The 25,336-nt window shown below is 62.2% G+C and overlaps 4 protein-coding genes across 8 annotated transcripts; 2 read left to right on the top strand and 2 right to left on the bottom strand.

Annotated features, from left to right (window-relative positions):
- The first annotated feature begins 262 nt into the window (after nucleotides 1-262).
- CAMK2N2 (calcium/calmodulin dependent protein kinase II inhibitor 2) lies at nucleotides 263-4,169 on the top strand. The gene is made up of 2 exons (XM_027647498.1): nucleotides 263-490; nucleotides 2,858-4,169. The coding sequence occupies exons 1-2, from the start codon at nucleotides 322-324 to the stop codon at nucleotides 2,926-2,928; spliced, it is 240 nt and encodes a 79-aa protein (XP_027503299.1). The 5' UTR covers nucleotides 263-321; the 3' UTR covers nucleotides 2,929-4,169.
- Nucleotides 3,510-9,264, bottom strand: EEF1AKMT4 (EEF1A lysine methyltransferase 4). The gene is made up of 3 exons (XM_027647497.1): nucleotides 9,081-9,264; nucleotides 7,925-8,211; nucleotides 3,510-5,521 (listed from the first exon to the last, which is right to left on the bottom strand). Exons 1-3 carry the CDS (start codon nucleotides 9,253-9,255, stop codon nucleotides 5,219-5,221), a joined length of 765 nt encoding a protein of 254 aa, XP_027503298.1. The 5' UTR covers nucleotides 9,256-9,264; the 3' UTR covers nucleotides 3,510-5,218.
- A 92-nt stretch (nucleotides 9,265-9,356) lies between these two features.
- ALG3 (ALG3, alpha-1,3- mannosyltransferase) lies at nucleotides 9,357-12,776 on the top strand. Of its 2 annotated transcripts, none has more exons than XM_027647495.1 (9): nucleotides 9,357-9,522; nucleotides 10,252-10,351; nucleotides 10,440-10,587; nucleotides 10,741-10,901; nucleotides 11,040-11,160; nucleotides 11,436-11,641; nucleotides 11,877-11,953; nucleotides 12,140-12,284; nucleotides 12,388-12,776. In XM_027647495.1, the coding sequence occupies exons 1-9, from the start codon at nucleotides 9,372-9,374 to the stop codon at nucleotides 12,575-12,577; spliced, it is 1,299 nt and encodes a 432-aa protein (XP_027503296.1). In that variant the 5' UTR covers nucleotides 9,357-9,371; the 3' UTR covers nucleotides 12,578-12,776. The 2 variants fall into 2 exon arrangements, with proteins under 2 accessions (XP_027503296.1, XP_027503297.1); XM_027647496.1 differs by lacking the exon at nucleotides 9,357-9,522 and adding an exon at nucleotides 10,084-10,175.
- Nucleotides 12,777-13,137: 361 nt separating this feature from the next.
- Nucleotides 13,138-25,164, bottom strand: VWA5B2 (von Willebrand factor A domain containing 5B2). 4 transcript variants are annotated; one of them, XM_027647707.1, is made up of 22 exons: nucleotides 25,069-25,164; nucleotides 21,400-21,555; nucleotides 20,829-20,990; nucleotides 20,299-20,512; nucleotides 20,024-20,178; nucleotides 19,472-19,603; nucleotides 19,235-19,359; nucleotides 18,935-19,111; nucleotides 18,742-18,852; nucleotides 18,424-18,626; nucleotides 18,007-18,121; nucleotides 17,746-17,931; nucleotides 17,485-17,644; nucleotides 17,119-17,408; nucleotides 15,796-16,021; nucleotides 15,366-15,710; nucleotides 15,154-15,291; nucleotides 14,958-15,077; nucleotides 14,637-14,714; nucleotides 14,357-14,426; nucleotides 14,024-14,132; nucleotides 13,138-13,770 (listed from the first exon to the last, which is right to left on the bottom strand). In XM_027647707.1, exons 2-22 carry the CDS (start codon nucleotides 21,536-21,538, stop codon nucleotides 13,168-13,170), a joined length of 3,858 nt encoding a protein of 1,285 aa, XP_027503508.1. In that variant the 5' UTR covers nucleotides 21,539-21,555; nucleotides 25,069-25,164; the 3' UTR covers nucleotides 13,138-13,167. The 4 variants fall into 4 exon arrangements, with proteins under 4 accessions (XP_027503508.1, XP_027503505.1, XP_027503507.1 ...); XM_027647704.1 differs by having other exon boundaries at nucleotides 21,400-21,558; nucleotides 24,917-25,152; XM_027647706.1 differs by lacking the exon at nucleotides 25,069-25,164 and adding an exon at nucleotides 22,319-22,480.
- Between the last annotated feature and the right edge of the window lie 172 nt (nucleotides 25,165-25,336).

The raw sequence follows: 25,336 nt of genomic DNA, 5'->3' as shown, positions 1-25,336 counted from the left end.
CGGGTCGACCGCCTCAGCCGGGCTGTGCCCGGGGGACCACCCTGCGCTGGGGCCGGGGCAGGGGCTGGGAAGGCGGGCTGGGAGGGTCCCCATCCCAACCGGGCGGGCATCGGGCACCGACCGAGGGGGTCCCTCGACTCTGTCCTGGCCGGGCCGGGCCGGGCCGCGGCGCTCCGGAGCCGCCCCCCGCCGGGGGGGTCCCCGCTCCCCCCGGATGCATGACTTCATCCTTCCGCCCGGGTTTCCTCCCCGCCGCCGCCGCCGCCGCCGCAGACCGGCTCCCGGCTCGGCGCGGCGCGGCTCGGCCCGCTCGGCCCCGCCATGTCGCAGGTGCTTCCCTACGGCGAGGACAAGGTGGGCCGCTACGGCGCCGAGCCCGAGGCGGGGGAGCTGCCCTTCAGCTGCCGCCTGCAGGACACCAACGCCTTCTTCGCGGGCAACCAGGGCAAGCGGCCCCCCAAGCTGGGACAGATCGGCCGCGCCAAGAGAGGTACCACCCGACCCCCGCCTCTGCCCTCCCGACCCCCGCCTCAGCCCCACGGCATCCCCGGGATCCCCGGATCTGTCCTGCAGCATCCCCGGCTTTGTCCTGGGACCCCCGGATTTGCCCTGCAGCATCCCTGGCATCCCCGGCACTGCCTCCTGCCTCCCCGGCGCTCCCCCACGGTATCCCCGAGCCCCCCGGATCTGTCCTTTCATCCCTGGTGCTGACTCTTGCATCCCCGGCGCTGCCCTATGGCATCCCCGGGACCCCTGCATCTGCTCTGCAGCATCCCCGGCATCCCCGGCACTGCCTCCTGCATCTCCGACGCTGCCCCACGGCATCCCCGGATCTGTCCTTGGATCCCCGGCTCTGCCCTGGAATCCCCAGCTCTGCCCTGCAGCGTCCCCGGCTCTGCCCCAGCACACCCGGCGCTGCTCCCCGGTACTGGCCCTTGCATTCCCAGTGCTGCCCCACAGCACCCCAAGGAAACGCGATTCTGCCCTTGCATCCCAAGCGTTCCCGGCACTGGGCAGTGCATCCCTGGCACCCCTCGACATCGTCCCACAACATCCCCAGGACCCCCGATTCTGCCCTGGTTCTTCCCCACGGCATCCCCAGTCTCTGCCCTGCAACATCTCCAGCACTGCCCCACGGCATCTCCGGTACCCCAATGCCAGCTCTTACATCCCCAGAACTGCCCCACAGCATCCCTGCAACTCCCAGCTCTGCCTTGCATCCCCAGCGCTGTCCCCTGCCCCGTCTCGGTACTCCCCCCGGGATTACCCTGCAGCATCCCTGGGGCTGCCCCTGGGACTGTCCCCAATCATCCCTGGGGCTGCCCCCCAGTGCCCCGGGGACCCCTTGGAACTTCTCCTCAGTACCCCTGGGACTGCCCCCCTCTCATTCCCTATAAACAAGCCCCCCCTCTCCCCCCATCATCACCAGGAACAGCCCCCCTGGCCCCCTAAACCTCTCTCCCTCCACATTTCTGCCTGCCTGCCGCAGAGACCCCATCAACAGTCTCCGGTAATGCTGATCAACAAACGCTCACCCCCACACCCCCCCGCTTTACTGTCCCCCCAGGACTCCATGAACCCGGATCCTGCCCTCCCCACTTTACTGCCCGCTGCGGAGACCCCCATCAGTGTCTCCCTTGCTTCCATCAGGACCCAAATAAATGCCCCCCCTCCCCGTGCACCCTGATCTGTCACTGTTGATCCTCCCTGATGCTTTGTGGACCCTCAAGAATGGCCCTCACTTTTCCTGCAGCCCCCCATCCTGCTTGCTTGGGGGACCTCCATAGGCAAACATCCCTCCTTGAGCTGCAGAGGCAAGGGGGGGGGGAAGAGCCCCCCCGCCCCAGCACAAATACACCCCAGCCCCGCAGAGGGGAGAGCCACTGCCTGCTCCACTGCCCCCCTTTGCGGTGGTGGAGGCTGGGTCTAGCAGTCCCCTCCAGGGATGGAGGGAGGGGGGATGGTTCTCCCTCCGTGGTCTGGATGCTCTCCCAGTGATGCTGGTGACAGGTGGGGGGGTCTGGTCAATCTCCCCCCAGGGTGGTGATGAGGGGTTACGGACCGGTAGTGATGTTGGGGTAGGGGGGTCTGTCCTCCACCCCCCAGGGTGATGGTGATGGGAGGCACCTGCCGAACCTGTCATGTTGGAGTGTGTGTGTGTGTGTGTGTGTGGTGTGTGTGGTGTGTGTGGTGTGTGTGTGTGTGTGTGTGTGCGCGCATGTAGCCCCCTGATGGTGATGCTGATGGGGGTCTGTCCGGCCTCCCACCGGTGATGCTGATGTGGGGGGAGGGGGTGCCCAGTGGGTGATGCTGAGAGGGGGCTCTCTGGAAGGTGGCAATGATGGGGGGGCTGTTCAGCCTCCCATAGCGATGGTGATGGTGGGGGTCCGTGCAGCCCGCCGTACTGGTGGGGGGCTGTCCGGCTCCCCCACCTGTGATGCCGGTGGTGGGGGTGGGTGTCCTGTGCAGCCGGTGATGCTGACAGGGGTCTGGCTGCCACCCCCGCCGAGCAAGCGGTGCCCCCCCCGCTGGGTCATTACCCATTCCAGTCCTGTTGCTCTCATCAGCGCCTGCCGCAGAGAGGAGGGGGGGGTCCTTCCTGGTCTATTCCTGCCCCCCCACTTCCCTAACCACCCATCCAGAGGCAGCCGGCTGGCTGCAGGGAGGGATGCTGCCCCTAACCAAGCTGGGTGGGGGGAGGGTGATCCCCTCTCCTTCACCCTCATTGCACCCACCTGAACCTCCTTTGCCCCGCTCCCCAGCATCTGGGGGGCACACATGGAGCCGAGGGGGGGGGCGGGGGGGGGCAGAGGCTGACTCGTCCCCTCGCCCACGCGCCCCCCGCCTGTCCCCGCAGTGGTGATCGAGGATGACCGGATAGACGAGGTGCTCAAGGGCATGACGGAGAAGTCGCCGCCGGGGGTGTAAGCCGGGACCCGCCGCCAGGACCCGCCGGCCGAGCCCCGCTCCAGCCCGCCGCCCCGCATGCTGGCTGGACCGCCGATGAGGAGGGGGAGGCCATGCCCGCTGCCCCCCTCCCCGGCCCGGGGGGGGGCCCCGCAGCCCCCCCCCCCCCCCCCCGAGCCATGCACTTTACCCCTCCGCCTCCCCCCGGGGCTGGGACAACCCGCCGAGCCCCCCACCCTGGGCGAGGACCCCCCTCCCCGGGGAAGGGGTCCAGCCCCCTGCTCCGCGGCACATCCCCCCCATCCTCCTTGGCGGAGGGTCCCCGAATCCCGGGGCGACCCGGCCCCACGAGCACGGGGGGAGCGCTGCTGTCCAGAGACATTTTTTGCTCCATCGTTTTTTGCATGAGCTTGGTGGCCCGGGCGGCCGGCCCGGGGGCCGAGGGTCAGCCCCACCACTCCGGCACGCTTCTTTTTAAACAGAAACTCCTCATATTTGTATTTTTATATCCGAATCTTTGTTAAAAACGATCTGCTGACGTTGAGATGTCGAAGTAACCGCATCAGGAAAACAAACAAAAACAAACAAAACAAACAACAAAAAAAGGTTCATATTTTTTTCCATAAGAAAAAAAAAGACAAAAAAAGAAGAAAAAACCGAGGGCAAGAAATAGATGGGGGGCCAGAGTGATGGAGGGAGCACGAGGAAAGCCAAAGGAGCAGGGAGGGGAGCAGGGCCCCCTAGCCTGACCCCCTGCCAGCAGCAGGAGCACCAGAGGGTTTGGCAGCACCACCAGCTGCTGCAGTCCCCTCCAGGCAGCACCGGGGCAGAGCCCACCTGGGCCGGCTGCAGGTGCTGGGGGGTCCCAGCACTGCCCCTTGCTTGAGGCTGGTGGGGCCTGGGGGGAAGTGGGGAGGGCAGGGACTGTCCTGAGTCGTTGTTTTTAATTTTGTACTTTAATTTAATTTTATTTTTTAAGAAGCTTCTCGGGGGGTTCTGATGTGCATGAGAAACTCATCATCTTTTTCAATAACCTACGAGTGGCATTTATGGAGACAACGACGCAAAAAAAACCAACCAAACCACACAACAAAAAAATACCAAACAAAAAAACTGAGAAAAAAAAATCAAAAAAAAAAAAAGAAAAAAAAAAAGATACTTGTGTCATGATGTTCTACAAACGATCCATTGTAAATTTAAATGCCATTTTTCACTGTACTGGTGAACAAAATGCGATGAATAAAATACATTCATGTACTGAGGTGAGGCCGGCAGCTTCCTGCTCCTTTTTGTCCCTCCGTGTTGCCAGCTCTTTTTCGGGGTGCCTGTGGGATGGGGTGCCATGGTGGGAGTGGTGGGGTGTTGACCCCAGAGCCCTTTGCTGTTTCCTGGTGGGGGGGAAGCCACCAGCTGAGGCACTTACACCTTTCTGCAGAAACAGCAGCCCAGCAGCTTGCGCCTCTGTGGTCTGTCACCACTGCCCCGCCAAGGAGGGGTCCCCTCTCTGCCCCCCTCAGGGAGCACTGGTAGCCAGAGAGGGCCTGGGGACACCCTGGTAGCACCTACACCTGCCACAGCAGCACCTGTGTGCAGCCAGCCCTGCCAGCACACGGTGGCACGCCTGTCACCAGCCCTGGTACTTGCCTGTCACTGCGCTGCTGGCCCCAAGGCACTGGCAGATGTGGGCCAGGCGTGTGCAGCACAGCGGGGTTGTCACCATAGCCAAAGAGTGGGGATGGAGGGGTACAGAGGCAGATGTGCCACCCTGCCTGCCCCGTGGTGCTCCCTGCCCCATGCTGGCACATCTCAGCCTGGACCCCCCACCACCTGGCTGGGGGTGACAAGGACACGGTGTCCTTGCATACCCCCATAGCCAAGGATGCTGGGGCAGGGGTCCTGGTGCACGATGGGGGGGAGCAGTGGGCACCCCCCATCCTGTCCCCTGCACCCAGTGCCAGCATCCTCATTCTGCCCTTAGCCCAGCTGCCTGTGCCAAGGGGAAGAGATGGGGGGGGGCAGGGAGCCACTCCCTGCAAGATGGATGGGTGGAATTAAACCCGATTTGGTTTCATTACCGGCTGCAAAGCCCGGAGTCCTGGCTGCTCTCCAGCTGGGCAAGGAAAGGCCAGGGAGGGAGCACAGCATCACCGGAGCATCCCATTGCCCCCCGGGAAGAGGCCAAGTATCCCCCCATTACTCACTCACTGGGCAGCTTTTGGGGGAGATACACTGCTTCCCCATCCCCTGCCCGTGAAGATGGAGCTACTTAAGGCTTTGTTGGGTGGGGAGAGGTTGGGGAAGCCCCCCTGGGTCACAGCTGGATGGCAAGGAGGTAGTCCTCATCGTCGTCCGGGGGGGCAGGGGGCGGTGGCGGGGCAGAGGGCGGGGGGGGCTGGTGCAGCCGGCGCCCCAAGGCCACATCACGGGGGTCCAGAGGCTCCCCCTTGCGCATGATGTAGAGGAAGTAGTGGAAGGCACCGGCGTCCCCGTCCCCGCAGGCAGTGTGGCGCAGGGACCAGCCAAAGGCCTCCTGGGCATAGTGGGGCTTGCGGAAGTGGGGCTGGGCGAAGGTGATGGAGAGGAAGCAGCCCCCTGGGCGCAGTACCCGGCTCACCTGCAGCAAGAGAACCCCCGGGATGGGGTGTGGGGACACAGTGAGGTTTACCCCTTTGGCCCCATTACCAGGGATCCCCAGCACCATCTGCTAAAGATCCCCCCCCCAAACTCTCCCATTGTACCCCAAAATCCACTATCTTAACTTTGACCCCCCAAGAGACACACCCCCAGTTCTGACCTTCCCCCAGATCACCCACAGCTTGGTGGTAATAAGGAACACACCCCAAAACTCTTCACCCCCAACCACAGAAGACAGCACCGAAACCCAACCCTGTCATGGGGAAAAGCTTTGCCCTCCTGGGCACAGGGACCCCTCAGCACAGCATGGGATGCCCATCCCACCCACCCCTCTCTGTGGCACCCAGTACCACCCCCTGCCAATACCCAGAATCTAAGGGGGGAGGGCAAGGGGTGTTTGATGGGAAAGGATTCAACCCTTTTAATCACCATTTTCTCCCTGCTGGAATTAAGCCCCGCTAACAGGATGGAAAAGAACATCAATTTTCTTGCTTGGCTTTATCCAATGTCAAAAGGCTTTTACGGCCAGCGCCTGCGTGCTCTGCATGCAAAGGCACTGCCCAAGGCGGGCGGGTGGCCAGGTCCCCACCCCCCGGCCACCCTGCCCCAGGCGGGGACACCCTCAGGCCCCCCCGGCAAGGGCAGAGAGTCACCGCTGCAGGGGAGAGGGCTGGGGGCCAAGTGGGGGGTTTCCCAAGCTCTGGTTTAATCCTGCTGGGAAGCTCCACAGCTCAGCACTGGCTGGGGCCAGGAACAGAGGGGACAGGCAGCCTGTGTGTCCTCCCCTGCTGCATTAGTGGATTTTGTACTAAACCTTAGTGGTTTTGACCAGGAAAAGGGGAAGGCAGGTCCCTGCATCCCTCCCCGGGCACCCAGCTCAGCATCCCTCCTGGGAAGTGCCTGAAAATCTGCCCTGGGAAGACCCCAGAGCTTCCCAACCGATAAGCAGGGAGGGGGGTCCCCGGGGCTGGGAGTAGGCAGGGATCTCCGGCTGGAGCCGAGCAAGGCATCCCGCATGTCCGCATCCCATCCCTCGTTAATAGAGCAATAATGGCCGTTGCTTAGAGACGGGAACAGGAAACCTTTCCATCCGCCAGCCAGAGCCTGGGGGTGGGAAAGGGGGCTGCGGGGGCTGCTCCCCGCTCTGGCGCCCGCCACACCTGCTGCCCCCGGATTGCCGGGATGGGGTGTCCCTGGGGACTCCCCACAGGCAGGGTGGATTTTTGGGTCCTTATGTCCCCTCCCCAGGGAAAGCAAGAGCAAGACAGACACTTGGAACCTCCCACAAGAAATGGGATGGGGGCGGGAGGGGAGATGCCCTGGCCAGACCCCTCTGAAGTGACCTCCAAAGCAGCAAGCAAGTGGGAACACCCAGCGAATCCCCCTGGGGATGAGGACAGCAGGGACCGGCTGCGGGTGGAGGCTGGTACCCAGCAACGCTGGGGGAGGGCAGGGATTGAGCAGGGGATTAAAAAGGGAAAAAAAAAAGGGAAAATTAAATCCCTGCCGTTTGGCAAAATGACAAGGACAGGCAGCAGAGCTGGCAGGGAGTGCAAGGCACGGATGATGAGCACAGCCCTGTTGCCCTGCTGGGGGTCCCACTCCCTCCCAGGCTCAGTGGGGCAAGAGAGGATGAGGGGGTGTCAACAGCCATCAGCACCCTCACAGCACCCCATGTCTGCACCCCAGGGTGCCAGGCAGGCACAGCAATTAATTATCCTGGCAGTTCTTCCCGCAGGGGAGGGGAGGTTGTCAGGACCTGCACCCCCGCGCCAGGGCAGGTTCAATCCGGTCCCTGTCTCCACCACCGCCAATTAACGGGGGCCCTGAGGCATCGCCTGTCCCCGTGGCAACGCCATGGCCCTGTCGATGCTGACTGGAGTTGCCATGGCAACCCCAGACCAGATGATGGGGACCCCGGCTAAGGAGATCGAAGCTGGGGCGGGGTGAGAGCTTGTCACAGCCTCGCAATCGTCACCTTGCCCTGGGCAGGCAGGGCCACCTCGGCATGTCCCCCCAGATCCCCTGCTGCCACCCACACTTGGATGGGGCTCATTTTTCCTGCCAACTCTTCATACTTAGGGTGCAAATAAAGACAGGGGCTATCCAGTCCCTCAACAGGACCCAGGGACACAACCTGCTCCATCCACCTCCCTGCAGAGGAGGTGCTGGGGGATGAGAGTGGGGGTCTCCCACTGGAAGCCCCCCAGGTGTCCCCCTGCAGCACAGCTGAGGGGGCAGCACCAACTGGCAGGGCAGAACCACTGGCTGGGGCACCCACAGGGAAGTAGGGATGTGAGCAGGCACTCTGCACCTTCCCCCACCTCAAAGAGGGGTGGGGGTCCACCCTCTGCCCCTCTGCTCAGCTCCCCCTACCCCGTACCTCCGCCAGCACCCGGCGCATCGAGGCAGCTGCCTGGGGCGAGACATCCCAGGGGTCGGTTTCCTCCACCATGAGCACGTCGAGAGTGCCCTTCTCCAGCACCACGTCAAAGGAGGCATCTGGGAAGGCGAGGGCGCGGATGTCCATGACGGCCCAGCGCAGGCCGGGGCAGCAGCGGGCACAGCGGGCGCGCATGGCGGCGATGCAGGCGGGGGAGAAGTCGATGCTGGTGACGTCGGTGTAGCCCAGCTCGTGCAGGTCGTGGCTCAGGGCGCTGTTGCCACAGCCTGTGTGGAGCATAGCTCACCACAGGGCTCAGGATGCCCATGGTGGGGGGGGCTGGCACCCCAACTTTATTCCTCTGGACCCAGGGAAGGGTGTGGGTGGGCTGGGGCTGCTGGAGGGGGGCAGGTCATTGCTTTGATGCCAGTTAGTGAGTGCTGCGATATTTATTAATTACCCTCATCCATTAAGATGGGTGCTTTGGGCTCCTGTCCCGGGGCAGCCTCACACACTGGATCTCCACACCTCGCGGTGGGATACAGGAAGAGGCTGGAGGCAGGGAGGGGGCAGGGGGCATCCCCAGTCCTCTTCCCAGCAGTGCTATAGGGCAGGAGTCGGCTGTGTCCTCTAAGAAGCTGCCGAGAAATTCCAGTGGGAAAGTAGGGGAGTGTGCAGCTTCGGAGGGGGGGTTTAACCGGGACGGACGGACAGAGGGATGGAAGAACTGCTGTCTCAGGGAACAGCACCCTGTCCAGCAGAACACTGGGAGATACCCCCTCCCATACCCTCCTCTCAGAGCCGCTCCGCCGAGGATCGGCCGCTCCACGGGGTGACCAGGGGGATCCCGGGGGGGCGCGGATTTGGGAGCTATTAAGCACAGCTGGCAGCGGCTGATCCGCTAACAGGATCGGTGATTACACCCGCCTAATCCCGTCGGCCCGGAGCCGGATCAGCCCGCAGGTGGGATTACGGTGCGGTTATACCCGCCCTGCCGCCCGCCCGCACCCCCGGCCCCGCCGGGCCGGGCCGGACGCAGCTCTCGCTACCGGCTCGGTGACGCACCGCCCCCTGGCGGCCAGCGCCAGCGCATCGACCGGCGGGACCCCGCGCTCTGCCCGCCCTCCACCGGGCACGCCGGGCATGGGGCACGTACCGAGCACGAGGATACGGTCACCGGGGCGCAGCTCGGGCTCCAGCTGCGGGAGGAAGCGGGAGAGCCCCCCCAGCCACTCGCGGGTCTCGGCGCCCTCCCGCTGGTACAGCGCGTCCCAGAAGCGGCGCCGGCCGTACCGGGGGTTGGCGGCGGGCGCGCGCCGCCGCCGGTCCATGCCCGGGAGCGGGGCGGGAGCACCGGGCGCCACGTGCCGCCCGCGCCCCCACGTGCGGCTTCCGGCCCGCGCCGGGTGCGCCGCGCTGAGCGCTCCGGGCGGAAACACGGAGCGGCATGGCGGCGGGTCGGGGGGCGGCGGCGCTGCGGCGGGCATGGAGGGAGCGGCGGGCGGCGCTGCTGGAGCCCCGCTACACCCCGCTGGTGGCCGCCTGCCTCTGCCTGGCCGAGGGCGGTGTCAACCTCTGGGTCATCCGCAGGGTGCCCTGTGAGTGCCGCGGCCCGGCCCAGCCCGGCGCGGCGCTACCCCCGCGGGGGCGGCGGGGCCGGTCCGGGACAGCGCGGGGCGGTGCGGGGACAGTGACAGTGACAGCTCGGCCCCGCGGGGGCGGCGAGGGGGGGCTGGCCCTGGGGCAGCGCGGGGGGCGGGGGGACAGGGCCGCTCCGGCCCCGGCGGGGGACAGCATCCCCCGGCAGGGGGGTGGGGGCGGGCTGGGGCTCCTGGGTGGGACAGGGGGGGATGCAGAGGTGGATTGCGGGTCCTAGACGGTGCTGGGGTGGCCACAGGGGCAGGATGGAGGGCCTGTATGGGGCCGGGGGCTTTAGAAGGGATGGGAGGGGGATGGAGGGGGGGATGGGGGTCCTGGAGGGGTCAGAGAGGGACACAAGGATGGGATGGGTGTCCTGGACGGGACAGAGGAGGATGCAGGGTTGGGTTGGGGGTCCTGGGTGGGCCCAGCAACACACACAGGGGTAGGCTGGGGCCTCTGGATGGGACGGGAGGGATGCAGGGTTGGGCTGGGAGTCCAGCAACACACACATGGGTCAGCTTGTGGCCCTGGATGGGGCTGGGGCCAGGGGGGCAGAGCCTGGGCTGACAGCATGGCATGGAGGCACAGGGCCAGGCTGGTGGGTCGGGAGGTAGGTGAGCCCCCACACCCCCTGCAGTGCTCCTTGGCCCCCCCTTGCCCCACCTGAACCCCCCTCATCCCCACAGACACTGAGATCGACTGGAAGGCCTACATGCAGGAGGTGGAGGGTTTTGCCAATGGGACCCTGGACTACACTCAGCTGAAGGGTGACACAGGGCCGCTGGTGTGAGTGACAGGGATATCCAGCTCCCCATGACTGGCGGCTCCCGGGAGGGGCCGCAGGGCCCAGCCCCTCACTCCTGTCTCCCCACAGTTACCCCGCCGGCTTCGTTTACATCTTCCTGGGCCTGTACCACGCTACAGGCCGTGGCTCCAACATCCGCCTGGCACAGTATCTCTTCGCTGCCCTCTACCTGCTCAACCTCCTCCTTGTCTTCCGCATCTACTGCCGAACCAACAAGGTACCCTGGGGCCAGCGCCTGTGCCGGCCGCCTCAGAGCCTGCCCTGCACTGCTGAGTCCTCACCCCAGCAACATGGACAGGGGTCTCAGGGGCTCAGACATAGGGGCTCGGTGACAGGCTGCTGACCCTTGTGTGTCTCTGCCCTCTGCAAGGTACCCCCATACGTTTTCTTCTTCATGTGCTGTGCCTCGTACCGCATCCACTCCATCTTTGTGCTGCGGCTCTTCAATGACCCCGTGGCCATGGCCATCCTCTTCCTCGCCATCAACCTCTTCCTGGAGGAGCACTGGTCCTGGGGCTGCCTCCTCTTCAGGTGAGGGGCTGAGGGCTGCTCTCCATGGCATGCTGGGAGCCTGAGCCAGCTGGGCCCTGGAGAGGAGGCTGCACTGGGCTCGGGGGCTGCCCGGGCTCCCACGTGGGGTCTGCAGTGGTAACACAGCTTCCTGCTCAGCCTGGCTGTGTCTGTGAAGATGAATATCCTGCTCTTCGCACCTGGACTCCTCTTCCTCCTCCTGCAGCGCTTTGGTCTCCTGGGCTGTATCCCCAAGCTCTGCATCTGTGCCCTGCTCCAGGTGGGTCCCTGCTTGCAGTGGCTGCAGGAGCAAGGAAAAGTGGGCTGCCTGCCTGTGTCACAGCATCCTGCTGGGCTGGAGAGCCATGGTTGGGTACAGTGGCATCAGCAGCTGTGCTGGCCCCACACAGCAAGCTGGGGGTTGATAAATAATCTAATTCACGGGGCTTTCATCTTTGGCTGAGTGTCCCTGTCGCCCCACATGGTGCTGAGGAGGTGACAGGATGACAGACCTGTCATACGGCTGCTGCCATGGTGCTGGTGTGTCCCTGGCAGGTGGTTCTGGGGCTGCCCTTCCTCCTGGTGAACCCTATAGGGTACCTGACCCGCTCCTTCGACCTGGGCCGCCAGTTTCAGTTCAAATGGACGGTGAACTGGCGCTTCCTCCCAGAAGAGGTTTTCCAGAATCGGGCTTTCCATGCCACACTGCTCCTGGCTCACCTGGCTGGCCTGGGGCTCTTTGCACTGCACCGGTGGCACAGGTGAGACCTCGGGTTCCCTTGGGTGCCGGTCCCTGCCAGCCCCCGTAATATAGGATACAGATCCATGACTCGCCTGCCCCCACAATGCTCCAGTCCTGGAGCTGCAGGCGGGAATGGGGGGGTGTTACTGTTCTGTTTTGGGGACCATGCTGCCCAGGCATCGTGGCTTACAGGGGAGGGTTGGGGTGGAAGAGACTTTCAGCAGCTGAGATTGATGTTTGTGCTTCTTCTTCAGTTCCAAAGAGAGCATCTTGACTTTGCTGAAGGATCCTGCCAAAAGAAAACCCCCATCCCCTCCCTTGACAGTCAATGATATCCTTTGGCAGGGTGGGCAGCAAGGGCAGGGAGAAGGCAGGGAGGACCTTGGTCATGCTCCAGGTCCTGCAGTGCTGCCAGGACCAGCCTGTCCTGGGGGAAGGAGCTGTGCTGGATGGCTGGGGAGTTGTTGTGGGATCACACCTCCAGCCTCCCATGTTTGCCTCCTTAATGCCTGTGCACAGATTGTCTTCATCCTCTTCTCCTCCAACTTCCTGGGTATCTGCTGCAGCCGCTCCCTGCACTACCAGTTTTACGTCTGGTATTTCCACACACTGCCCTACTTACTTTGGTGCACCCCAACCACCAAGCTCGCCCACATGCCCAAGTATGTGCTGCCAGGGAGGGGGAGCACCCAGCTGCTGGGGTTCTGGGAGCAAGGGGGGCTCATATGTGTCCCCCATGCAGACCCCCAGCTTTTTCCGCTGCAGGGTGCTGCTCCTGGGTGTGATCGAGCTCTGCTGGAACACCTACCCCTCCACAGTCTGCAGCTCCCTCTCCCTCCACATCTGCCATGGACTCATCCTGCTCCAGCTCTGGTATGGCACGGCCCCCACGCTGGTGTCACACACCCCCACACTGAGCAGGAAACGCACAGCCACGTCCAAGAAAGCCCAGTGAGAGTGTGGAAGGGCAGACGGTGGGAACTGGCCTCTGGGACTGCCAATTCTTCCTGCTCTTTCCCCACCCAGCTCCCAGGCTGCCCACAGCCCTCCCAGGAGAGCCACAAGCCCTTGAACTGTGCAAAGGGGGGTGGTGTGGGGACCCCCAAAAGGCAGGACTTCCACAATAAAGGGAGCTTTTATGTGCCCTTCCCCAGCATCCTTGTGCTGTGATGGTGTCAGAACACTTGAGGGAAGGCAGAACAGCTGCTGGGGCCATGGGCACTCCCTTCGCAGCCCAGGGAGAGGGGTGCCCAGGGCAGGCAAGCAGCCTCTAGGATGGGGTTAAAACAGAGGATCTGCAGAATAGCTTTGCCTCAAGGTTTGAATTGGCTTGATGGAGCCCAGGGATCCCTCCAGGACAACTTTTCCTGTTCCCCTGTCTACTCCCTCCCATGGTAGATGGCTGGGAAGGTGGTGACCCACCCCCCCAGGATTCTGGTGAGCCCTGGTGTGGCCTGAATGGAGCCGACTACTCGCTGCCCGTAAGAGAGACGCCAGTGCAGGTGGCTTGGAGCCAGGTGTCTTTATTGGCCCCTCGGGCGGCTGTCAGACGTTGTTGGGGTTATAGCACAGCATGTTCAGCTTGATGTTCTCGTCCCAGTGACGCAGCAGCAGGAACAAGTGCCTGGCTGCCCCTTTGAGGCAGCCCACGTCCACCCCCTCGGGCAGCTGCTGTGCCTGCAGCCACGCGTCCGCCTTGGCCGCCACCAGCTCCCACTCCTCAAAGAATCCAGCACAGCGGTGCTCCAGCCATGCCAAGGCCACTGCTGTGGCCCAGCTGGCACTCTCCAGGTCCTCCATGTCCTGACAGCTCACACCAGCCTCGGAGGGGGCAGCTGAGTGGGGGCAGGTGTCGGACTCAGAGCCGTGCCCACTGTCTGCCTGCGCCCACACGGCTGCGCTGGGCACCTCGGAGCAAGTACTCCGGGATGGGGGCGAGCTGGGCTGAGGGTCTGTGGCAGGCTCCTCGCCCTCTTCGCCAGTAGGCCCTGCCTCAGGGCTGCTCCTGGCCCCTGGGGACATGGGGCTGAGGCTGGCACGGTGGGAGGCGTAGGGGGAGGCCCGACGCAGGCGGTCCAGAGGGATCTGCACCACTTCGGAGAAGCTCTCGGTGAGCTGGAATGGCCCCCTGGCTTGTTGCAGCTGCACCTGCAAGGGGGAGGCAGGGCTACAGGAGTGTCCTGGGGCACAGGGACAATCTAGTGCCCCCCAAAATGCCAGCCAAGATCCTCAGAGACATTCAAGGATGCAGCAGGGCTGAGCAGGCACCTACCAGGTTTGCATCTTCTGCTGTTGGTGCTGCTGGGCGTAACCTGTGCGGCTTTGCTGGCACCCAGCAGGGAAGGTGCCCCCAGTGGGATGGGGATGAGGTCTGGGATGGGGACAGGGATGAGGTCCTTACCAGTGGGAGGTAGTCATGGATCGCATGGTTGCTGGAGCGTTCGCTTTCCGGGCTGAGGCACTGTGGGCGCAGCACCAGGCTGGGACCCCTGCGCCTGCTCAGGCTAAACCTGTGGGGCAACAGGCAAGGTGAAAGGGTGGGGGAAAATTCCAAAAGCGCAGCTGGACTCCAGCCTGCTGCAGGGAAGGGGCTGGAGCACCAAACCCCCCACTTATGCTGCAGGAGCTGGCAGAGGACATTGGACCAGCAGCACTCAAAAAGTGGTACCGTTCCCCTCTCCCCACAACATGCCATTTTTTGGTCCCTTGCATCCCCCCCATCCCCCAGTGTCACCTGGAGCCAGCGATGCTCTCTGTGGATTTCTGGGAGCCCATGGAGGTGGTGGAGGGGCTGGATGGAGGCCCTGCAAGGGGGAAGAGCTGAGCACAGGGAGAACGTGATGCACACGGAGGTGTTTCCCACTCCCCACCACCTGGGAGGGTGGCTCAGCCCATGTGCCCAGGGTGGTGACAGCACAGTGGATGCTCCAGCTCTCAGCTGCCAGCAGCAGGATGTCAGATTGCCCCGTGTCCCCCCCTCATCCAGCCCTTGGTTCCCTCCAGCCTGGACACACCGTTTGAGCAGTTCCGCTTTTCCCAGCCGTAGGTGGGGGAGGAGATGCTGGCTGGAGTCCTGGGGGTCTCATCTCGCTCTGCAAAAGAGCAAAGTCCTGAGGGGTCCTGGGCTCCAGGGAGCCTCATCACTCACAGCTGCTGCCAGGGACTGCTATGCTGTCCCCCCATGTCTCCCTCCCCAGTGTGGGGCAGATTCCTCTTTCCAGGCTCCACAGCACTCCAGGGAGGACCAGCCCCATGCAACCACCAGCTGAGGATCCCCAGGGACCACTGTGCAGGTCCCTGGGAAGCATAAGCTGAATAAAGTCCTGAGTTGGTACCTGCAGTGCCAGGGGCCTCATCCTGCTCTTCTGCATCCTGCTGCTGGCCCTGCCCCACTGAGGAGCTGCGGTGGTGCCAGCTCCCTGCTGCAGCAGCTCGTGTCCGGTTGGCTGAGCCAGCTGCAAGGGATGATGCCACCTCAGCCCTCTGTCCCTTCACTGCCCCCTCCCCATCCTGCCAGACCCTTGTCTGTACCTGTGCCCCACACCTCAGGGGCTGCAGGCAGGGCTGCCTGTGTGGCACCATCCACAGGCACCAGGCGGGTGTAGAGGGAAGGCACATTGCAGGCTTTGCTGGTTTGCACGGCTTTCAGGCGAAACCGGCGGGCGAAACCTAGCCAGAGCAAGATGTTTAGGGAGAGGGAAATGCTGGGGCTGCACAGAGGGGGGACATGCACTGGCACCCACCCTGCTCCAGCTCAGCTTCCCGCTGTGCCGCGCTCTCATTGTCCCGGATGACGGAGCGCGCTGCCAAGCGGTGCACTGGCTTGTCCCAGGGCTTGCCCCCACGGCGTGGTGGGTCCTCCCTGCCCGGCCCCTTTTGGGGCTGCAGCAGTGACTCCAGTGAGGCTGTCACTTCCCAGGACACAGGTTTGCCAGCTTGTAGTCCGTGGATCACCACCTGGCAGCGCAGGGGCAGGCTGGCATCACTCAGGCTGGGCTGCCTCAGTTCAGGCACTGGTGAGGTGCTGAAGAGGTAGGAGGGCTCCACCAGCATGTCCCAGTCCAGGGGTGTGGGTGAGAGGAGGTTATCTGGGCAATGGCAAGGTGTGGGATCAGCAAGGCAGGAGCACTCAACTCTCTCCCCACCACCCTTGTCCCCAGAGGCAGCACACACTTGACTCCACTGCATTGGGCTGTGTTTGCCGTGCCTGGGGTCCCAGCTCATCCAGCTGCCCCTCCAGGGACTGGTTCCTCTTCTGCGACACCTTCTCCAGGGCCCGGCACAGCTGGTGGGTGTCCAGCTCTCCGTGTGGTGTGGAAAAGCTGCGTCCAGCCAGGGCGGCACGTGCCAGCACCTTCTTCTGTCGCGCCAGCTCCTCTGTGCTCAGGGCCACTGTCACCTGTGGTGGGGACAAGGCTGTTGTCAAGCCTGGCAAAAGTGCTGGCACAAAGCCCAGATTGCACTGAGCCATGAGGTGGCATCTGCACCCCTCTGGCTGCTGGCTGGAGCCACTGGCTGTTGCCAACCCCACCACTCTGCAGGCTGGCACCAGCAGCCTCCCAGGATGTTTGCCTGGCTCCCTACGTGTGGGAAGCACCCAGACAGGAGTTTTCAAACATCGCTGGGGACTGACTCAGGCTGACGCTGGAGTTGCCAGGGATTTGTGTGTGTGCAGGAAGTGGGGTTAGCCAGGATACTCAGGCCGGGTGATGTTGCACTGGGATGCAGTCCCCAGTGCAGAGTCATGTCCCCACACTGAGATGCTTCCCCTAAAAGCCATGCCAGGGCAGTGGCATCCAAGCCAACTCTTGCCCAGGCAGCAGGGAGCCGGGGAGGATCATTTACGCTGCAGGGAAATCACTTACGCTTGACATTTCAGCAGCAAAGGTCACCAGCTGTGCTGCTGTGCGACAGGAGCAGGTTACCTAACCCATGCCACGGGAAGGAGCATGTCCTGGGGCTGGGGGACAGCTGGCCTCGTCCGGCCTCGGGGCTGTCATCACCAGGGCAACCGCCTCTCCCCATCCCAGGGACCCAGCTGAGTTTTAAACCCAGGTATGAAGCAGCAGGAATGTGGCCCATTGCTAACGAAGCATCTGGCAGCATTTGCTGAGAGCTGAAGGAGCCAGGCAGGAGCTCAGCCAGCCGGCCCCTCCTCTCAACAGATTTGTTACCTGATGCTGGCCCAGCTATTTTCACTTGGTTTCTGCAGCATCAAGGAGGCACCAAGTTGGCTCAGGGGTCTGTTAGACACCCAGCTGACTGCTGGCCAGGGACACTGGGGGATCAGCTGCTTAGTCCCCAGCTGTCCCATTCCAGCAGTGAAAACCACCCAAAGAACCTCCCCATGGCACCCATGGCTGATCCTTGTTTAAAATCCACTCTGGTTCCCAGCCCAGCAGCCATGTGGCTGGGCACAGCAGGGCAGCAAGACCCCAGCTAAGTCAGGAACAGCCCCCACACTTGTGAGCCCCTGCACCCCACTGGCATCCTTACCTTGGTGCCAGCTGGGGCGGAGGGCAGCGGGGCAGATTTGGTGGAGGATTCACAGAGGGACAGGCTCTTCTGGCCCTGCTGGGAGGTGACATCCGCACAAGGGGCCAAGGAGCCTCCCTCGGGGGCTACATCCCGAGAGCCAGTGGACTCGCTGCTGGTGGAGCTGCGGGAGAGCAGCCCCCGGCTGTGGTCAGTGCTGACAGAGCAGTGTGTCAGGACATACTGCTCCTGGATGTAGGAGGGTTGGTAAATCCGCTTCCAGATGTCTCCCCCTGATACAGGATCCATACCTGTCCGATGAGCAGACACCCTGTCAGCCCATAGCTCCCATGTGTGCCCCCCGCCCTGGCCCTGGACCCCACTCACTCCGCTCTGACACCTCTGTACTCCCAGTGAAAAGCTCCAGGGAGGCATCCCCAGATCCGGGGTTGCTCTGGGGTGGCTGGCGGCTCTCCCCAGGACTGGGCACCTCCTCCTGGGAGGGAAACGCTGAGCCCCGGGAGCCCTGGGAAGCCCCTTCCCGGCCCTAAGGGAAAGAGGGCACCACCATCAGCCCCCCGCCTGGGGAGAAGCCAGCAGCACTGGGAGCATGCCATCCTCCACATGCCAGGGTGGTGCCAGCCATACCAGAGGGTGCCTGTTGCCAAAGCGGGCGATGCTGTAGAGGACGCAGTAGCTGACAAGGCGGTCGCCAGGGTAGAGGGCCGGGAGCTCAGTGGGGGAGAGCAGAGCCTCCATGCTGTCGGGGACGTACCAGTCGATGGTGATGTCGCTGACAGCCGGCTCGATTGCCTTCTTCAGGGACTTGATCAGCTGGAGTGGGGAGAAGACAGTGTCAGACATGGCAGTGCCCCCCAGTGCCCCGTATTGCCCCTGCCCGGGTGTTACCTTGGGCTGCAGCCTCTCGGCCGGGCTCAGGAACTCAGCGCGGCCCCGGCTCACTCTGGCCATGCCCTTCAGCAGCTGCTGGCACACCCGTGGGCCCATGCCAAAGCTGAAGCACCTGCAGGAGAGCCGAGTAATGGAAAGCCATGGCCGGGCTGGTGCCAGGGACTGGCAAGCCCAGTGGTGAGCTCAGCAGCAGGGCTGGAAAGGAATGTCTGGTAGCCAGAGTGCCACCCTGGCTGTATGCTGGGCTCTGCCACTCGCAGGGAGAGCTGAGCCAGTGGGTTGAGGGATGTGATGGGTGAAGGACACCCTCGGGGCTGGTGGAGGTGAGACTTTGGGCTGCATAAGGAGAAATCAGTGGGAACAGCACAGGGGACATGGAGAACACCGTGACCTGCCGCAGTGTCAGTGCCATACCTGACAGTGCTGGCCTGTCTGCGCACCAGCCGGAGGATCCTGCCTGCATTCCCCACCGCTGTGCCGGTGAAGAGGAAGAGCTGGCGGGGGTATCCATGGTGGAGGGGCTGTGCCAGCGCCCAGCCCAGGGCTGCCAGCAGGTTGGTGTTGCCGGGGTCTGCCCGCAGCCCACCAAGGTGCTCACAGGCACGGCGCAGAGTCTCCTGTCAGCAGAGAGAGCCAGCCTCACAGCAGTCCCACAGCTCAACAGCCCCCACCCCAGGGAGCTGGGACAGGGACAGAGACAAGCTGGTGGAGGGCTTTTCCTGGAGCACTCACGTTGCTGCAGAGGCGACTGGAGGGGAAGAGTGGCTTGACATCGGCACCAAAGCCGGCAATGTTGAGCAGCGTCCCTGATGGGAGGCTCTTCAGGGCCACTAGCAAAGCCTCCTGGGGTAACATTGGGGACCAGGGAGTGTTGCTAAGGACCAGCCAGCCAGGGAACATCCCTGGACCCATGGCCGTGTCTCACCTTGACCTTTTCAAGGTCTGGGCTGCTCATGGAGCTGCTGTAGTCGATGAGGAAGAGGATCTCACGGGTGACACTCTGCAGGTCCCCAGGGATGCCCTCCACCGCAGGGCAGAAGTTCAGCATCAGCACAGGGTTGGGGAAGATGTCTTTGTGGAAACGCCTCTGCACAAAAGCCACCTGCAAGCCAGGCAGGTCAGGAGCTTTCTCACACCACCTGGACCACGTCAGGGTCTTCCTTACCCACGTTCTAGTAACTCCCCCCCTTCTTCCTCCTCCTTCCTGCTGGGCCAGCAATGTCACCTGTCTCTCGCCACTGCTGTCCTTCCTGGCAATCCGCACGTAATCCCGGCGGCTCCGGATGTGTGCCTCGTACTCGGGGTATGTCATGGTGCCATCCTCAATCACCAGGTGGGGGTGGTGGGGCTCTGAGGGGCACAGGAGAATTTGGAGCCAGCCTGAGCCACAAGGGGCTGGGCGATACTCGAGATGGTTTTGGGGTGATGCCCCAAACCTGCCAAGGGCACTGTCCCCTCTCACCACAAGGGTAGAGGATGATCTCCAGGTCACTATCGTAGTGGTGGGGCTCAGCCAGGGTGACGCAGGTGGTGGTGGCAGAACTGGCCCAGGGGTCCGCGTCAGCTCTCAGGGCATGGGATGGGCTCTCCAGCCCTGCGGAGAGAGCAATGCAGCAGGGCAGCCCCTCACATACCCCCTCCTCAACCCCCTGACCCGCCACACTCCACAGCAGTGGCTACTCCCTGCCAGATCTAATGGGATTAACTGGGCCAACAGCCAGGAGCACATCCCCATCATTCCCTCCTTGCCCATCCTCTCCCTTATCCATCACGTCTCCCTGGTTCACAGGAGGCTGTTGACCTAAAGCCGCTCAAACACACAGGCAGAGTGACTTTGAGGGGTCCCAGACCCAAGGGTGGAGGAAAGGGCTTCTTCACCTGTAGGGAGTGCAAGAAGATGCCTGAGGACAGGGGCTCACATCCTCCTAGAAGCATGGAGGGATCAGGGGACACCACACACATTCTGAAGAGGTTTTGCACAACCACCTGATACCACCCAAGGTGCCCTTGCTACCTGCCAGCAAGCAAGGGCCCTTCACCAGCAGCTCGAAGGCAAACTCATAAGGAAAAGGGTTGTAGGGTCGTCCCCGAAAGACATCCATGCTCTCCACAGGTGCCTTGGTGGGTGTCTGGCTCCGGGCACCTGGCCCCCCGAAACAGCTGGTGGGGCTGCAAGGGGAGAGCAGGTGATGGCTCCCGCCCTCTCTCCCCACTTGCCCAGTATTTACATCCCCCCCCCCCAGGGATGGTGGAGACTGAGGAAGCCATGAAAATCACCATAGGGCCAACCTGTCGTCACACAAGCTTGCCGGCTCGCTCTCGGGGTCAGCGGGGACGCGGGGTGTGAGGATGGGAGGCAGGAGGAGGCGCAGGGCCCCGTCCGGCAGCGTGGGCAGCTCCTGCGCCGTGCTCAGGGTGACAGCCAGGCTCTCCAATGGGCAGAGCGTGCCAGTGACGATGATGAAGGTGGAGCGCTCTGTATCTTCATCCAGGACAATGTGGCCTGGGCAGGGGAGGGATGGCGGCAGGATGAGCAAGGTGTACGGGGTTGTGGAGGAGGGCATTAATGGCCCTGACTGCTCTCAAAGGTGGCAGCAGGGCACAGGTATGTGGGCCATGCCAAAGGTGGGCAGAACCCTAGGAGAGGTGGAGGGAGGGGAAAGGAGGTGCTGACATTTCCAGCCCCAGACACCTCTCAGAAGGTGCTGGGGTGGCCTGGCAGGGGTCTCAGCCCCTCATATACCCCATACTTCACCCTGCCCATTCTGAGCCTGCTGGCCAGGAACACCCAACAGCATCACCCATGCCACAGCACTTACCGTTGGCACAGCGGCACGGCCGGCCAGGGCTGGGGCTGCACTGGAGGCAGCAGTCCTGTGCCCGGTGCCGGTTCTGGACCTGGAATGTCACCCGCCGGCTGCCCACCGCTGCCTCAAAGCTGGCCACCACCTCCGACTCTTCCAGTGGGTAGATGAAGATGCCTGCAGGCAGGAGAGAGCCCCGAGGCAGATCCCGGCATGGCCGTATCCGTGGCACGCAACAGCCCGTGGCAGCCCTGCTGAGAACCTCTCTGACTTGCAAGGTAATTTAGATGCACGAGAACAAGGCACCATGCAGGAAGGACACAGAGCCTCACTAATCCAGAGGGAGGATGAAATCCCGCTCTTTCTCAACGATTGGAATGTTTTTGCTCAGTCTCACTCTCCTCTTGCCCACAGTGGGTAGCAGTACCCCCACCTCCGCTGGCCTCCACCTTTGCTCCCCGAACTGAACAAGGTTTGGGAGTTGGGACACAGGTGGGCTGGAGACAGGATGCTCTTCAGCATCATGGCTTTTAGAAGGCCGTGCAGGCAGCCCGGGTCTCTGCCAGCCCTGATAGCCCCCTCTTACCTTCCACAGGCTCCTCGTGGGGGTTGGTGTACATGAGGTGAGCAGTGATGCTCAGGGTGTATCCGTTGGCACAAGCCTTCACTGTGGAGCTCTTCAGGGGTAGAGCCTCCCAGGAGGAGAGGGCATAGAGGCCCGGCATGGTCCCTCAGCGTGCAGCTGTGAGCAGAGGGGAGGCAGGGACTGGGTGCTGAGGGATGGGGTCTGCTGGAAGGGGCTTCTGTGCACAAACCATTTCCATCTACTCAGTCTGCAGGGGGGAGCAGGTCTCCAGCCCTCCTCCATCCCGGGGATGCTGCTCTTCAGCATCCACAAAACACATACTCCTGGTCCCAGGTCTCTGCTCAGACCGGAGCCACAGGAGCCCACAGAGAGGGGAACAAAACTCCCGTGGGCAGTGGTTACATGCAAGCCCCAAGCCCTGGCAAACAAGCAGAGAATCCTAGATAATGGCCAGCCACACCCAGCCCATCTCTCAACCACCCCAGAGCAGGTCCAGAGCCTCCTCAGGTCATCTCTTTCAGTGGCTGGGAGACGAACATCTGCTGCTCCTGTCTCCATTCACCCCAGAGGTTAACCAGGGAAATTTGTTTAAAAAAACCAAACCGACAAAAAAACCCCAACCAAAACCAGAAGGGCAAGAAGCCCACAGTGTAACTAGGACAAAGACACAAGCAGTGTTTGCTGGGGGTTTAATAATTAACAACAAGGTCAGTGCTGCACTGAAGAACAGCACAGTGGGGAAGACACTGCAGGGTGGAGCCTGGCAAGTGGACGATCCTCGCCTCTGGGAGAGTAATGCTTTGCCCAGAAATGGATAAGTCTGGTGTCCCACCCTTTGGGAAGAAAAGAGGCAGCTGAGGATGCCTTCCAGTCAGGGCACCAACCCACTCCACATCTTTCTTCCCCTTGGGGAAAATACCTAGGAGCCACATCCCGAATAATTGTCTGGAGCCAACGCAACTCTCTAACATCAGCCCACCCTATGCCATCAAATATTTGTGTAAAATATTTGTATCAGCCTTAGCCCTGGCTGTGTGGATCCGTGCATAGCGTGTATGGAGTCTGCTGCAGACATGGGTCTGACTTCTGCTCTCTATCCCCTGCCTGCCCCAAGCACCTGCGACCCAACAGCAGCAAGGTTCCCCCCTAACACCATGTGCTGGTGCTCCAGCATGCAGCATGCCTGGGGCAAGGACAAGGCCAGGTACAAGTAAGCCATCTGGTGCCCCCACTCCAGTGGCCTTCATCCTGGGAACAGCTCATAAGAGCATTGGTAATGGGAGGCTTGGGGTGCCCTCGGCACGCGGTCACAGAGTGCCTCTCACAGAGCACCCTTGAAAGTGGAGTAGGGATACATCCTTGGAGGCAGCACCAGGACCAAGCCAAGAGCCAGCACGAGGCAGGGAGCCTCACAAAGTGTATTAGCAATGTGGCTGCATCCCAGAAAAATCAGTCCATTATGCTGGAGGAGAGACATTTACCTGCTCAACAGGCACTGCAGGGTTACGCTGGTAGATCCTGGCCACTCAATCACTCCCCAGCATCACCAATCCCCCAGTCTGTGTGCAGGATGCTGCACACACTGCTGACCCCCCCAGACTACTCTCCCAGAACACAAGGCTGCACAGAGTCCCTGCACAGCCCACTGTTCCCCCACACTGACTGTGCCACAGCTGGGAACATCATCAGCTTGTTCCTGCCCTGACCGCAGCACCCAGATAGGCTCTGGAGACCAGGACTCCCCTGAAACAGCCACACTGAGCTATTAAAGATATATTTCACCCCAAAGCCCTTCCATTTGTTCCCAAGGCACCCCGTTAGATGCTCAGCAACCTGCCCACTATTTGCCATGCCACCCATTAGTCAGGTCACTGCCAGCTTGTTTACCAGGGACTTACTGGAGAAGGTGTCCTGGCTGCTTTTTATCACTTCTCTTTACATTTACCCTCACAGAGTAAACAGGGTCCATCTGGCCCTGCCACGCTTCATGCTGGCTGCTCTAAGCCCCGTGGTAATGAATAAAACCAGACCCTATGGTCCTCACCCCACTCTCTTCGTCCTCTTTCCCCAGGGCAGCAAATTGTCCTCAGGTGCCAGCGTGACATCACCAACACGTCCCCAGCCCTCTCCCCATCCCCAGCATGATTTCCAGTCCCCTAACAGCCCCCTCTTCTTCTTTCCTTCTCACCTACTGCCCACATGAGCTGGTTTAACCAGCAGCATCCCCAGTACGGAGGGCCCACAGGAGGCAGCGAGCAGCTCTCTGTGCCGGCAGCTAAAAGTCATCTTTGAAGGAAAGGAGGTAACTCTTCCTTATGCCAGAATAATTCAGGCTTTCTCTTCTCACTCATGGGCAGGCTGAGTTTTCCAGAGAGGCTGCTGCAGGGAGGTAGGTGCCTGAGTCCAGCTGACTCTCCTTAGCTGTCTGACGAGTTGTCAGAGTTTCACCTGCTGCAGCAACAGCTACCTGCACCAGGGTTCAGGCTGGTCCCAGAGAAGGAAGGGGCCAGTGCCAGCATAGGCAAACCAAGCGGAAATTTCCACTGGTGACAGATACACAGGCAGGTACAAGAGGAAGGATGGAGGGAGAGGAGACCAAGCCTCTGCAACAATGCTTGGAGTGAGGAGGTATTGCTGCCCCTCCTGCTCGCCCACATTACCCCCTGCTTCCCTCACCTCCCCTCTCTGTGGGACATCCCATGGGGCACAAAGACATGAGAGCAGGATCCATCCCAGTTCCCGGAGCATGGAGAAGGTTATGGAGGCAGGAGGCATGGTATAGACAGTGGTGGTGGTGCTGCTGGCCTGTGCCCATGGGACATGCTACTTTGTGGAGACTAAAAAGGATTGAAGGGGAAAGGGATTCCAAGATGAGGCAAAGGGCTGTCCCCAGCCTGAGTCTCCAGCCTGTGGTACTGTCTGCTTTGTCTGCTGGGAAGTGGAAATAGAGAGCAGAGTCCATTGCACACGTGCGTGCAAGCATGCACACACACCCTGGTTCTGACACCACATCCAGGACCACCACCTCCAGGACCTGTGCTGCTGCTTTTGCCTCCCCAGAGCCACTAAAACCCCTGTAAAACTCCAGCCCCATGCCAGGGAACAGTAGTTACTTGTCCTCAACACATCCTAACACAGGCACCCCCCCCTCAAAAAAATTTCAGAGTCCCATGGATTTCCCCTGACATGGACACATCCCAGCTGGGCAGCCCCACAGAAGGGTCCCAGTGCTCCTTCACCACGAGACAGCTGTGGTGTGGGTCAGGGACTGGTTCCAGATACCCTGGAGCATGTTCCCAGCAGTTACTGGGGCCAGCCCTGCCCAGTCCCTGCCAGATGGTGATTTCAGCACTTTTGTGGCCCTGCTGCCTCATCTTCCACCTCTCACCCCTCGTGCCAGCCGGGCTGCACTGGCAGTGGGTGTGTGACCATGGGACACCAAGGAATTGCAGGAGATGTGCAGGGTCCCAGGCCATCGTAGTCCCAGATTCCCCCCCACCCTGGCCCTTACCTGGAGGAGGAGGAGGAGAAGGAGGAGGAGGAGGAGAAGGAGGAGGATGACACAGGAGTTGCAGGCTCGGCTCAGAACCCACTGGGTCCCTGCCCTGTGCAGAGCCCTCTTCCCTGGGGATGGGTTTCCCTGCCCCTCTGGTTGGATGGCTGCAGTACCCGAGGGATGAGCGGTCCTTCCCCGCCTCTCCCTGCTGCAGGCTCCCTCTCTGGCACTGGCTCCTTCACCGCCCTCGCTCCATCCCTCACTCCCTGTGCCAGCAGCTGAGCTGCTCCAAGCCCAGCCTCATTAAAGAGACACACTCCCTGGTACCGCCGCCCGGGGGGGGAGGTGGGGGGATGCTCTCACGGGGAACGCTGGGGGTCTCAGGGGATGGCCAACACCCCCAAAGAGTGACAGGGACCAGTCAAGAGCAGAGTCAATGGC

This window comes from Corapipo altera, unplaced genomic scaffold, assembly GCF_003945725.1.
Source record: "Corapipo altera isolate COAL_440 unplaced genomic scaffold, ASM394572v1 113, whole genome shotgun sequence".
Lineage (NCBI taxonomy): Eukaryota > Metazoa > Chordata > Aves > Passeriformes > Pipridae > Corapipo > Corapipo altera.
Note: the sequence above shows the minus strand (reverse complement) of the source record. Positions and strands in the feature narration are given on the sequence as shown.

What these genes read in the sequence shown, in the direction of transcription:
- ALG3 (XM_027647495.1), top strand. Translation starts at nt 9,372, where the DNA reads ATGGCGGCGGGTCGGGGGGCGGCGGCGCTGCGGCGGGCATGGAGGGAG. An exon ending in GGTCATCCGCAGGGTGCCCT is followed by an intron (nt 9,523 to 10,251) that starts GTGAGTGCCGCG and finishes TCATCCCCACAG; the next exon opens with ACACTGAGATCGACTGGAAG. An exon ending in TCTACTGCCGAACCAACAAG is followed by an intron (nt 10,588 to 10,740) that starts GTACCCTGGGGC and finishes GCCCTCTGCAAG; the next exon opens with GTACCCCCATACGTTTTCTT.
- VWA5B2 (XM_027647707.1), bottom strand. Translation starts at nt 21,538, where the DNA reads ATGCCGGGCCTCTATGCCCTCTCCTCCTGGGAGGCTCTACCCCTGAAG. An exon ending in GATCATCCTCTACCCTTGTG is followed by an intron (nt 19,360 to 19,471) that starts GTGAGAGGGGAC and finishes TGTGCCCCTCAG; the next exon opens with AGCCCCACCACCCCCACCTG. An exon ending in TTGGCAACAGGCACCCTCTG is followed by an intron (nt 17,645 to 17,745) that starts GTATGGCTGGCA and finishes TCTTTCCCTTAG; the next exon opens with GGCCGGGAAGGGGCTTCCCA.
- CAMK2N2 (XM_027647498.1), top strand. Translation starts at nt 322, where the DNA reads ATGTCGCAGGTGCTTCCCTACGGCGAGGACAAGGTGGGCCGCTACGGC. An exon ending in GATCGGCCGCGCCAAGAGAG is followed by an intron (nt 491 to 2,857) that starts GTACCACCCGAC and finishes CTGTCCCCGCAG; the next exon opens with TGGTGATCGAGGATGACCGG.
- EEF1AKMT4 (XM_027647497.1), bottom strand. Translation starts at nt 9,255, where the DNA reads ATGGACCGGCGGCGGCGCGCGCCCGCCGCCAACCCCCGGTACGGCCGG. An exon ending in TGACCGTATCCTCGTGCTCG is followed by an intron (nt 8,212 to 9,080) that starts GTACGTGCCCCA and finishes TGCTCCACACAG; the next exon opens with GCTGTGGCAACAGCGCCCTG. An exon ending in TGCGCCGGGTGCTGGCGGAG is followed by an intron (nt 5,522 to 7,924) that starts GTACGGGGTAGG and finishes CTCTTGCTGCAG; the next exon opens with GTGAGCCGGGTACTGCGCCC.